Source organism: Danio rerio, chromosome 6 (genome assembly GCF_052040795.2).
Source record: "Danio rerio strain M-AB ecotype USA chromosome 6, GRCz13ab, whole genome shotgun sequence".
Lineage (NCBI taxonomy): Eukaryota > Metazoa > Chordata > Actinopteri > Cypriniformes > Danionidae > Danio > Danio rerio.
The window spans coordinates 49,081,103-49,093,783 of record NC_141026.1 but is presented as its reverse complement, the minus strand read 5'-3'; the positions used below and the strand labels follow the sequence as shown (position 1 = coordinate 49,093,783).

Genomic DNA, 12,681 nt, shown 5'->3' with positions numbered 1-12,681 from the left:
TGCTTTATTTAATGTTATTTAAAATGAAACTATATATAATAACAAGTTCATTTAAAGGTTATTTTTATTTACTTTTTTTTTTTTTTTTTGCATATTTATGTCTCAACTATTAAATCCAGGTAATGAATTTTTTAATCTAGCAACAGGTAAAAATATTAAAGTAAAAAAAAAAAAAACAGTTTTACTTGCTCTACTCGTAATGTGGTCTATATACAGTTGAAGTCAGAATTATTGGCCCGCCTTTGAATTTTTTTTTCTTTCTTTTTACATTTTTTCTTAAATGAGCAAGGAAATTTTCACAGTATGTCTAATAATATTTTTTCTTCTGGAGAAAGTCTTATTTGTTTTATTTTGGCTACAATAAAAGCAATTTAAAAATTTTTAAAAGCCATTTTAGGGTCAAAATTATTAGCCCCTTTAAGCTATTTTTTCCCGATAGTCTACAGAACAAACTATTATGTTTAGAAAAGTGTTAAAAAGAAATTGTGAAAAAAATTAACAGGGGCTAATAATTCAGACTTAAACTGTATATATAAAGGGAAGTCATCACGTCAGTTGAAGTTGCGAATTAGTGAACATAAATCAAATATACGATGACAAGATATAACTTTGGCAGTAGCAAGACAGGTTTTAGACATGACGTTAAACATCTAGAATGTATATTGAAGAAGTATTTGAGTTACATAGGGGAGGTAATCTGAATAAAATATTATTACAAAGAGAAGCAGAAATTAATTAATTTATGAGATTCATAAATTAAAATCACTTGCACCAAGAGGAATGAATGAGGAATTGGACCTTTCTGGGTTTCTTTAAGGGTTTGTTTTTAGCTATAATATAATATTTAGTTATATGAATCATGGATTTTGGGTATGTAATGATACAAATAATTAGATATTTTGGACTGTTGGAATTTCATTGCATTGATGTAGACATGAATAAGTGAATGATGATAGTTGATTTGTTATTTTCCTGTGCAATGGGCATAATGTTTTTAAAGGTGAAGGTAAATATTTCTTGTGTGGTTAATTACAGTATATTAAAAAGAAAATGAAATTGTTTTTAACTATTGAGTCGATGTCTAACTAATGACGTTATGTGATTTACTGTGTGATGAAAGGATGGGGTGAGAGGATTGTGTCACACACAGAGAAAGGCATTGTGCCGAAACGTCTGTGTTTTGTATCACCTAAGAATGTAAAATAAAAGCTATACATAGTAATTATTTAATGAGTGCGAATCATGATCTTCTGAATAAATCAATAAATTAATTCTTTATTTTGATTTTAATTGTCACTCTTGGTCCTCCACAGTTTACAAATACAGAACACATGAATAAAGTGTAACATTTATTATTAAACAAGAAAACTGCAGAGAAAAATCTACATCTTTCCTTTCCCAAAATCATAAATCACACTAATTAAAATCCTTGTCAGCACGCATTGAAAATGAGTAAAGCCAGAGGAAATAATCCACAATTCCTCAGCTGATCATTTATTTACTTAAAAAACACAGTTAAGACATTCGAAACAAACATGTGTTGACTGATAACGGTGTGCCAATATATATATCGCATCGCTAAATGATTGTAAATATGCATATTTCATATTTCATTTCAATGACAAACATAAACATCCCTTTGAATGCTGTTTTCTGCTCTGCCTGTTAGCATGAGACCCACTTCTTCTGATGTTGACACAAGACCTACTTCCCTTTAAAAAAAAATGGCAGTTCATTTTTCCTTCTTCATCCCAAGAGATAATTCAGCAGGAGCAGGTGAAAAAGTAGCAGAATCAGTTGTTGTGTTATTAAAGTTGATGGTGGTGCGGCGTGTATTTTATCAGCTCATCCATTTGTATGTGGGAGTGCAATAACGGCAAGCTTTCTTTTTTAACTTGTAGTTTCAATTCGAGGGCAAAAAAGTGGAACACTTTGTATGTGTTGAGACAACAGAGACGGTCTCGGAGGACTAACCCTGATTCACTGTCTAGTTCCCATCTCCATATTTCTCACAAGCCTCATTAGATTGCAGGTGTTCGGCACATTGATGAGATACCGCTATGAATCGTGTGTCGTGTGCGCCATTAAATCCTCATTTGTGACTGTAATTGCGAATTCAGTTTCCAGTGAGTGTTTTTGCCGTATGTTTTTTTTAACACTGGTTTGCACATATTTAATAGGGAACCACCACTATGATGATACCAGCAACGCTGTATATTTAGAAGCTGATAACTCATTCATTCATTTTCTTTTTGGTTTATTCTCTTTATTAATCCGGGGTTGCCACAGCGGAATGAACCGTCAACTTATCCAGCACATGTTTATCGCAGCGGATGCCATTCCAGCTGGAATTCATCTTTGGGAAACATCAATACACACTCATTCACACCCAATTCACCTGTACCGCATGTCTTTGGATTGTGGGGGAAACCAGACGCGAATGCAGGGAGAACATGCAAACTCCACACAGCGACATGAATAAATTGTAAACCCTGCATTTTTTAGTGTGACACATACAACTCTTTTTGAGCATTTTTTTTTCTATGAGAACCATGAGTGACACTGAAAAAAATATTAAGAATTAATTTATGGTTTAACTGTAAAGATTCATGTAAACAAATTTCCTTTAACATTTACCCAAAACAGAAAACTCATTATTTACTCTTTACCTTTTGCTTGTTCCTAATCTGACAATCTTTTTTCTAAAAACAAAGAGGATATTTTGAAGAAAACTGGAAGTGGAGAGATGAATTGTGTGTCGTGTGCGCCATTAAATCCTCATTTGTGACTGTAATTGCGACTTCAGTTTCCAGCAAGATTAGTGAGCGTTTTCGACGTATAGACCAAAGCTAATAATTTGAGGCTGCTCTAATCACTATGTATGGACCGGTTGCTCTGCTTTCAAGTGATTTGTTGAAGCACTCCCATAGATTTCCTGGTTAAATTTGAAAGTGTAGCTCTGCTGATTTGAAGTGACCGGGGAGCGTATTTAACAATAGCTTTTGTCTGAGCTGTGGCCCTGTGGTTAGACTTCCGACATATTGAACTGTGACAAGTGACAAATCTCAATCCCATCGTTTCTTGTTCCCTCTCAACTGTTTTTAAAAGAATGTGCTTCCATTTTGAGTGTTGCTTTACCTTCCTGCCATAGTAGTGCTGTGTTGTAAGTGGTTACTAAGGTGTTGTGGTTGTTTGATGTGTTGCTAAGAGGTTGATAGGATATTCAAAGTAGTTGCTTTGATGTTCTGATTGGTTGCTATGTCGTTGCTAGTGTGGTTTAAGTGGTTGCTAGGATGTCCTGAGTGCTTCCTAGGATGTTCTGTATAGTTGCTAAGTGGTTGCTTGGGTTTTCTGTCATGGTTGTACTCTAGCAATAAAGCTCATGTAACGAGGATCATCAAAAACACAGATTTACTTTCACAAAAACTCTGACAGAACAAGAACAGATGAGATGATGATATAATACCAGACAATGAATAAACTGAGCTTAAGGGTATAAATACACAAGACGTGATTAAACTAAATACATACAGGGGTGCAACACAGGTGAAACTAATGAAACTATGAAATGGCGGGAAAACAGAGCAAAGGAATCACATAACATAAACAGAAGCACATTGAACACAACACATAGACACACCAGAATTGTGACATAATAGTATAAGAGATGGCAAGGATGACTAAATCAGTGTCCCCTGCTGAAAAATCCAGCTTAAACCAGCCTAGGCTGGTTGGCTGGTTTTAGCTGGTTGACCAGGCTGGTTTTAGAGGGGTTTTGGCCATTTCCAGGCTGGTTTCCAGCCATTTCCAGCCTGGTCTTAGCTGGTCAGGCTGGAAAATGACCAGCCAAATCCAGCTAAAACCAGCTTGACCAGCCTGGTTTAAGCTGGATGTAGCTGGTTTTGGCTGGACTCCCAGCTTGGCTAAGCTGGACAAGCTGGTTTTAGCTGGTCCTGTCCCAGCCTGACCAGCTAAGACCAGACTGGAAATGGCTGGAAACCAGCCTGGAAGTGGCCAAAACCCCTCTAAAACCAGCCTAGTCAACCGGCTTGTCCTGGGTTTTTTCCGTGGCCTCCTCCCAGTTGGACATGCCTGGAACACCTTCCTAGGTAGGCGTCCATGAGGCATCCAAAACAGATGCCCGAGCCACCTCAGCTGACTTCTCTCGATGTGGAGGAGCAGTGGCTCTACTCCGAGCTCCTCCCGGGTGACAGAGCTCCTCATCCTATCAATAAGGGTGCACTCTGCCACCCTGCTGAGGAAAGGATATTTTAAGCCCATCAATCAGTTTATTTATTTGTGAAATTTCTGCCATGAAACTCTGGACGCACAGGCTGATAGGTCATCTAATCTGCTCGTGTGTCATTAACTACATGGTACAGGAGATTGGTTACTGTCACCTCAGCAGCCAATGAGCTTGCTCCCTATCAGTGTAAATGCTCCGCGTTGTTTTATGCTGTTAGCACTACGTTGTTAGCACTGTTAGCTGCAGCACATTTTCGGAAAACCCACCTCCACCCCAGCTCCACCTGTGTTCAGATCTGTTTCAGGGGTTGCATATTATGTTTGCAGCAGCTGCGTGTGGTTTTCTCTGACAGCATGTCTGTATATATATATTGGCAGTAGCAGGTCTCGGTACAAGTTTTGACATAATAATCAAAGCAGCAGCAGCGTAGCAGATCTATTCTGCCAAGACCAAATGCATCAAAATTTTTATATACATAATCCATATTAAATCCAGAGGGTGGTTATAACAGAATTTTTTTATTTATTTATTTTATTTCTTTAAGATAATATATATATATATATATATATATATATATATATATATATATATATATATGTGTGTGTGTGTGTGTGTGTAATATATGTTTTTTTTATTTTTATATTAACATTATATATTGTAAATTATATAACAATTATATTATTATCAATTAATATGCAAATATGTATATGATTTATGATAAATACAGTTTATAAAGCTTAAATAAACATTTATGATTTTTATTATTATTATTATTATTATTTTTATTATTTTATTTTTTATTGTTATTTCATGTATGTTTTTAGTTGCTATTTTTTCAAAATGGTTCTGCACAAATATTTTATTTTGCGACAAAAAAAGCAAAAAAAGTCATAAAGACAGCAAATTCAGTCTGGACCTGGTTATTAGTTTGCTTTTCAGCTTAAATTCATAATTATTATAAATCTAAATTTACCATATTTAATTAATAATTTAACCATTAAATTGTTTAAATGAGTTAAACAAAAATCCTGTTTTATCATACTAGCATTCTCTTCATTACTCATCTGATATAATTGATAAAATGGCATGGTTTCAACTATGTTATTTGAATCCTTGAAACTTTTGGCTTCAGCACACTGCCAATTATTGAATTTAGCAAACAACATAGTTCAGACCGCTTAAGTGTTTGCGTCGTGACTAACTAGTAAGTATCTGTTTTTAAAGACAGTGGACTATACTTCACTGACACACTTCTGTAGGATTGCCTAGCAGTGGGCAGTGCTGGGTGGGAGCCATCTGTCAGTTCTTCTCCAAGAGCCCCTGCGCAGCTGATGTGGTCCTAACCCTGTGCTGAGACTGCTTTCCAGTCAGTCCCTCTGGATGGAGATCACAGCAGTGAGTCACACTTAATCACAGCACACAGAGGAGCCCGAGCCGAGGTCACGTCCGCCAGAGCCAAAACACACAGCAGAGCGTTCGAAAGCAGCAGCAGGGGGGCAGCAGCCGAGCCGTGGAGTGGCTGGAGCCATTAGTGCTGCTGTGTGTGTGTGTGTGTGTGTGTGTGTGTGTGTGTGTGTGTGTGTGTGTGTGTGTGTGTGTGTGTGTGTGTGTGTGTGTGTGTGTGTGTGTGTGTCACTGAAAACATGTCATAAATAGAGTCGCTCCAAGTGGCTGGTTAAAAATAATCGTGATTACCCTCTCATTATTTAGCTAATAATGCCATATACACTGTGTTCCATCCAGGAACGGCGTCGTTGGAGCAAACCTGCAATGAAAGCACTCACTTGCATGCTAATCTGAGTTTTTCCTGTGCTAACTGGGAAGGGTGTGCTGTTCCGACTAGCACTTGTGAAATTAACGTTCTTTGAAAAATCTTAAAATACACACACATGCAGCAAAAATGAAAATGACCAGCATTAAATTGTATTTCTAGGCTAGTCTATTTATTTACGTATGAAAATGTGTGCTTATATATATGTTTATTCTGGTTTCATATTAATTTCAGTCATTTTCATTACTAATATGCACATTCACATTGCATTCGGAAAGTATACATAGCGCTTCACTTTTTCCACATTTTTTATGTTACAGCCTTATTCCAAAATGGATTAAATTCATTTATTTCCTCAAAATTCTACACACAATACCCCATAATGACAATATGGAAAAATAGTTTTTGAAATTGTTCCAAAATTACTAAAAATATAAAACCTGTAAAATCACATGTACATCAGTATTCACAGCCTTTGCTTAATACTTTGTTGATGCACCTTTGGCAGTAATTACAGCCTCAAGTAATTTTGAATATGATCCCACAAGCTTGGCACACTTGTCTTTGGGAGTTTTTGCCATTCCTCTTTGCAGTACCTCTCAAGCTCTGTTAGGTTGGATGGGAAGCAATTTTCAGATCTCTCCAGATATGTTCAATAGGATTTACGTCTGGGCTCTGGCTGGGCCACTTATAGACATTAACTGAATTGTTCTGAAGCCACTCCATTGATATTTTAGCTGTGTGCTTTGGGTCATTGTCCTGCTGGAAGATGAACCGTTGTCCCAGTCTGAGGTCAAGAGCACTCCGAAGCAGGTTTTCATTCGGGATGTCTCTGTACATTGCTGCATTCATCTTTCCCTCTGTCCTGACTAGTCTTGCAGTTCCTGCTGCTGAAAAACATCCACATAGCATGATGCTGCTCACACCATTGATGCTGCTTCACTGTAGTGATGGTATTAGCCTGGTGATGAGCGATGTCTGGTTTTCTTCAAACGTAACACCTGGCATTCACTCCAAAGAGTTCAATTTTAGTCTCATCAGACCAGAGAATTTTGTTTCTCATGGTTTGAGAGTCCTTTTGCCTTTTGGCAAATTCCAGAACGGGAGTGGCTTCCGTCAGCCCACTCTACCATAAAGACCTGATTGGTGGATTGCTGCAAAGATGGTTGTTCTTTTGGAAGGTTCTCCTCTCTCCACAGAAGAACAGAAGGAGCTCAGACAGAGTGACCATCAGGTTATTGATCACCTCCCTGACTAAGGCCCTTCTCCCCCGATCACTCAGCTTAGGTGGCCGGCCAGCTCTAGGAAGAGTCCTGGTGATTCCAAACATCTTCCACTTACGGATTATGGAGGCCACTGTGCTCATTGGAACTTTCAGAGCAGCAGAATTTTTTCTGTAGCCTTCCCTCGCCTTGTGCCTTGAGACAATCCTGTCTCTGAGGTCTACAGACAATTCCTTTGTCTTCATGCTTGGTTTGTGCTTTGACATGCACCGTCAACCCTGGGTCCTTATATAGACAGGTGTATTCCATTTTAAATCATGTCCAATCAACTGAATTTACCACAGGTGAGCTCCTATTAATCTGCTGAAACATCTCAAGAATGTTCAGGGGAAACAGGATGTACCTGAGCTCAGTTTAGAGCTTCATGGCAAAGGCTGTGAATACTGATGTACATGTGATTTTTCAGGTTTTTTATTTTTTATTAAATTTGCAAAAATTTCAAAAAATCTTTGTGTGTGGGCATTGTGTGTAGATTTTTGTGGAAATAAATTAATGTAGTCCATTTTGGAATTAGTCTCTAACATTAAAAAGTTACAAAAATGAAGTACTATGAATACTTTCCGGGTGCACTATATTTAACAGAACTTTTAAATCTTTCAAAATTTCTAAATCTAATCAAACAAAAAGTGAAACAAATCTATTTTTCCATTTATTTACTTGACCACGCTGTAAAATGACCATCAAACATAGACAATGTGGCTTTTATTTTAAACATTGAGCATTTTATAATAAATCTCAAATTGATTGTATGACACATTTAGTTCACATGGATCAATTTTAATGCTCTTAGAGTGAGAGAATAAACTCACTCACAGTACTGTACATCTTTCTCAATTTCTTCCAGCATCATAATACCACTACCTACAGTATCTGCCCCTAATCACCCATGACCTCATAGCGGAGTGTCTCTTACTTGCACACTTCAACATCTCCATCCCACTACTGTATATCATGAATACTGTGCACTGTGATGTTCTAGTCAATTATATTTTTTACAGCCGAGAGTTGCACATGTTTGAATGCGATGAGTGTGTTTGATGCTTCAGGCTCATTGAGTCACAAGGTTTTGACTCTTGGTTGAGGTTTGACATATTGACTGTGTCAGTTAGATCAGGGGTTTGTGTTGTGTCAACAAGCCCTCGTGAAACAAAGGTCCTAAGTCATGTGAACAAGTCATTATTCCAAAATACATCTATGCAGTCCTGCAGGCTTCATTTTTTTGTCGTTATTTCTCACACGTTATGCCGTATTTCATAAGATGTCAAATAAAATAATTCTGTTTCAAAAATGTCTGAGAAGATTCAGCTCAAAATACCACATATTTTTTATTATAGCTTGCCGACTATTTAAGTTTGAGGTATAAAGTATATGTTGCTTTAAATGCAAATGAGATGCTTCCTTACAGAAGAGGGCAGAGCTTTTACTCACTAAGTACTGAGTTCTTTCCTGACAGAAACAACAAAACAAGTGAATAATGTGCAGCCAAAATGTTCAAAAGTAGCTTAATAAAACCTTGCACGTTCAAACCAGAGTCATCCAATCATGGAGCGGTTACAATTTCTAAAATGAACCATGATGTTTCCGAGTTTTGTAGTTGTTGTGAAGTAAATTTGATTGTTGCTAAAAGGGATACAGCTGTAGCTGCAAGGTAACAAGAATTGTTTATTAAATTACCCATGAATTGGAATTTATTTATGTCTACCTCTACCCCAAACCTAAACGCAATCATGACAGTAATGTAAAAACAGTAATTATATAGAGCTTATTGTTTATTAAATTACTCATTAATTACCAGTTGTTGTGAAGTAAATTAGGTTGTTGCTAGAAGGGATACAGCTCTGGTAGAAAGTTAATGAGAATTATTTACATTATTTATTAAATTACCCATCAATTGTATTTTATTAATGCCTACCCCACTCTAACCCTAAACCTAGCCCTCACAGTAATGATTAATTATATAAATATTAAGTATTGTTGCACAGTGTTACTAAAATTATGCTATGTATCCCCAGCTGTATCCCTTTTATACTTTACCATTAGAGTTGATTATGCTCATTGCCTTTTTAAACAAACATTACACTTAGTACATTTCATGCTATTAACAAACCTTTAAGTAAGACGTTTAGTTCAATAAACTACTAATCAGCTGCATAATAATAGAAGTAGTTGGGTTTTAGTTATTTGGGAGCATTAGGGATGTAAAATAAGGTCATAGGTTATAAGGACAGAAAACATAGACATGTAATAAGCCAGTAGTAAATGGATCTTCTTTCGGCATATTTTCTTCAAAAAAATTTTATTCAACCACAGTATCCTCAGTGGCTCTGATGTTGAGAATCTGTGGAAACTAGGGCTGGGGTGATAAAATCTGTATCGCCATAGTCAGTAACGATAAAAATATTTTTGCTATGAAGTTTCAGTACGAAAGCGATAGTTTTAGTAAAATGTGGCTGCTGAACGCGTGCCTTGGAAGCAATGCCAATAAGCTTAGGGTGTAAGTCATTTCCAGATGACGCTCATGCATTTTCCAGGTACCCCTAGTTGAAAAAACATTTTTTCGAATGCCACGTGCACATCATGATTCATGCAAGTAGAACTAACCATTCTGCTTAACACTTTCCATGAAATATACACATTTCAGTAATAATGGTAGACTATTTACCAGACAAACACAGCACACCCAAACACTGCAGCGCTTTTTACCTTTCTCCATAAACTTGTATTGGAGCTGCAGAAATGGTTTGTTCGTTTGCCATCCTCTGAGAAAATGCTTTATGGTCGCTTAGAGACCCCGAGGGAACACAAGTGCAAATCGCGTTGAAGAATGTGAAGCAAACCACATTCTCGCGCTTGTCACTTCAGGTCAGAATAACAACATATGCAAAAGTGAGTGGCATGGCTAGCAGCATTAGGAAGATTGTAAATAAAAAAAAGTATAGGGATGTTGCTAGAGTGGCTTTTTGGTTTCTTTTCTTGTGCATCCCTGCCACTTGCTCCCCATCTGAAAGATTTTAGTATGTAATATAGTCATTCAACTTTACAATTAGTAATGTTGAAGCATGTATTTAAATAATGATGGCTGTTTTTTTTACTTGAAATCTCAGATTTGATTATCATAATTGTTTGCAGAATTCATAATTTTGTTTACAGAGTTTGAGGTTTATTGTATCATTAGTATTTGCACCTTAAAGTTTGCTTTGATTGTTCAGCATTTACACTTTAGCATTGCACACACTTTGTAAAATTTTATTTGATTTTACTTATGTTTATTTTATTATGAAGTATTATTATTAAGTATTATCATTATTATGTAAATATTATAAAAGATTTTTGCCTTTGACTATTAAACTATTTGCCTTAGTAATGTTGGTAAATTAAAATAAAGTGATTAATTTTAAAAAATAATAATATGCCTGAATGTATTGTTTAAAAATATTCAATGAATATTGATACCCAAATGATAAGAAACATGATTTCATGATATTTTTCCGCCCAACCTTAGTGGAAACTCTTATGTTCATTGTTATTTATTTTTTTAATTATTTTATTTATTTGTCTTGCAGTGACATTATACATTTCTAGCTGCATAAGACAGAGACATGCATAGTGATTGCTGTGGTGCTGTGGTTGTAAACATGGAGATTAAAGGTGTATAATAAGAATCCCTTTATACATCACTAGGGGAGCAAAATCTATGCGTGTCACGTTAAACAAGAAAAAGGTCATATTTCCATGAAATGTACCCTTAAATGAGTAAATAGCATGGATAGTAACTGTATTTAAATATTAATTTCAGTTCAATTAATTGGTATTATGTGAATAAATAGACTATGGCGTGATATAATAAGAGCACTCTGCTGGATACTTGTTGCCCGGGGAAACAGCCAAATGTATAGTATCATTATACAAACAGTACATTTGGCATTAGAAAACTGTGATTGACCAATTTTAACCCAGCTTTGTTTTCAGTGATTCATGATTTTCACATGCTGTGGTGTTTTTGTTTTGCAGATGTACATACAAACGACCACGCTGACCATATCGGTCAGTCTGAGCGCATCTGTGTCTCTCGGGATGCTCTACATGCCCAAAGTCTACGTGGTGCTCTTCCACCCGGAGCAGAACGTGGCCAAACGCAGCACTCGCAGTCTGAAAGCTGTGGTCACTGCCGCCACCATGTCTAACAAGTTCAACCCCAAAGCCAGCCTGCGGCCCAATGGAGAAGCCAAGTCGGAGCTGTGTGAGAACCTGGAGACTCAGGGTGAGCGAGTTTGCTGATAAACACTTTATTACTATCGACACTGGTTTTTTTATGCTGCTGTAAACTTGTTATTGTAATCTTTAAAAATTTGATTCACTGTGCTCACTTAAATGCTTTACAATTTAAAGACGGCAGCACAACTGTCTTGGTTATGAGTTTTAATGCAGATGCTTTAGATTGCTTTTCAGTAAATTGAAAAACTTATTCTCTAAAAATAGATATTTGCTCCTGAATCATTCCAAATCTTTATCATTTTTTTTTAATGTAATGCAGGTTTAATGGCATTGCTGTCAATAATTTAGACAAACAACTTCTATAACTGTCAGCCTCACTTATTGTGAAAAGCTATGTTCATTTTTATTATGCCTCAATTTAACCATTTGCTATATAGGCGAACTGGTTGAATCAGTGTGTACTAACAACCATCAAAAAATTCTTATAATTTTTAAGTTTTATTTATTGAGTATTTTTTTCTGAAAACTGGGTTTCTGCATAACACTGGATAGTTTTCTGATTTGTAAGCTTTTATGAAATTGACATTGGATTATGCCAAAAAAATAATAATGCAGTCTTAGCAGATAAATAAATGTATTTTATTTTATTTATTTATTTATTTATTTATTTATTTATTTATTTATTTATTTATTTATTTATTTATTTATTTATTTTTATTGTTATTTATTTATTTATTTATTTTTATTTTATTGCATTGACATTATAAATCTCTAGCTGCTAAAGACAGAAACAGACATTGTGATTGTTAACAAACTTGAATTCAACCATTTGGTATCTCGGCAAACTAGTTGAATCAGTATAACAGTCTGAACTGAAAACCATCATAATTTTGTTATAATTTAAGTATAAATTATTGAGTATTTTTCTGGAAACTGGATTTCTGCTTAACACTTTATAGTTTTTACACTGATATTTATGGTTTTATAAAAATATTATTGGAATCTGTAAAAAAAAATGCTTGTTTTATTTAATTTAATTTAAATGTATTTACATTTAAATGTTTTTTTTTTTGTTCATTTATTTATTTATTTATTTATTTATTTATTTATTTCTGACTTTATAAATCTCTTGCTAAAGACACAAACAGACATTGTGATTGTTATTT

The 12,681-nt window shown here is 35.5% G+C and overlaps 1 protein-coding gene across 5 annotated transcripts in view; it reads left to right on the top strand.

Annotated features, from left to right (window-relative positions):
* The window catches only part of grm4 (glutamate receptor, metabotropic 4), a 273,711-nt gene that overhangs the window by 234,621 nt on the left and 26,409 nt on the right, over positions 1-12,681 (top strand). For all 5 annotated transcript variants that reach the window (XM_087255821.1, XM_087255823.1, XM_087255824.1 and 2 more), the window contains 1 exon segment: positions 11,312-11,561. In XM_087255821.1, coding sequence (XP_087111947.1) covers positions 11,312-11,561 — 250 coding nt within the window.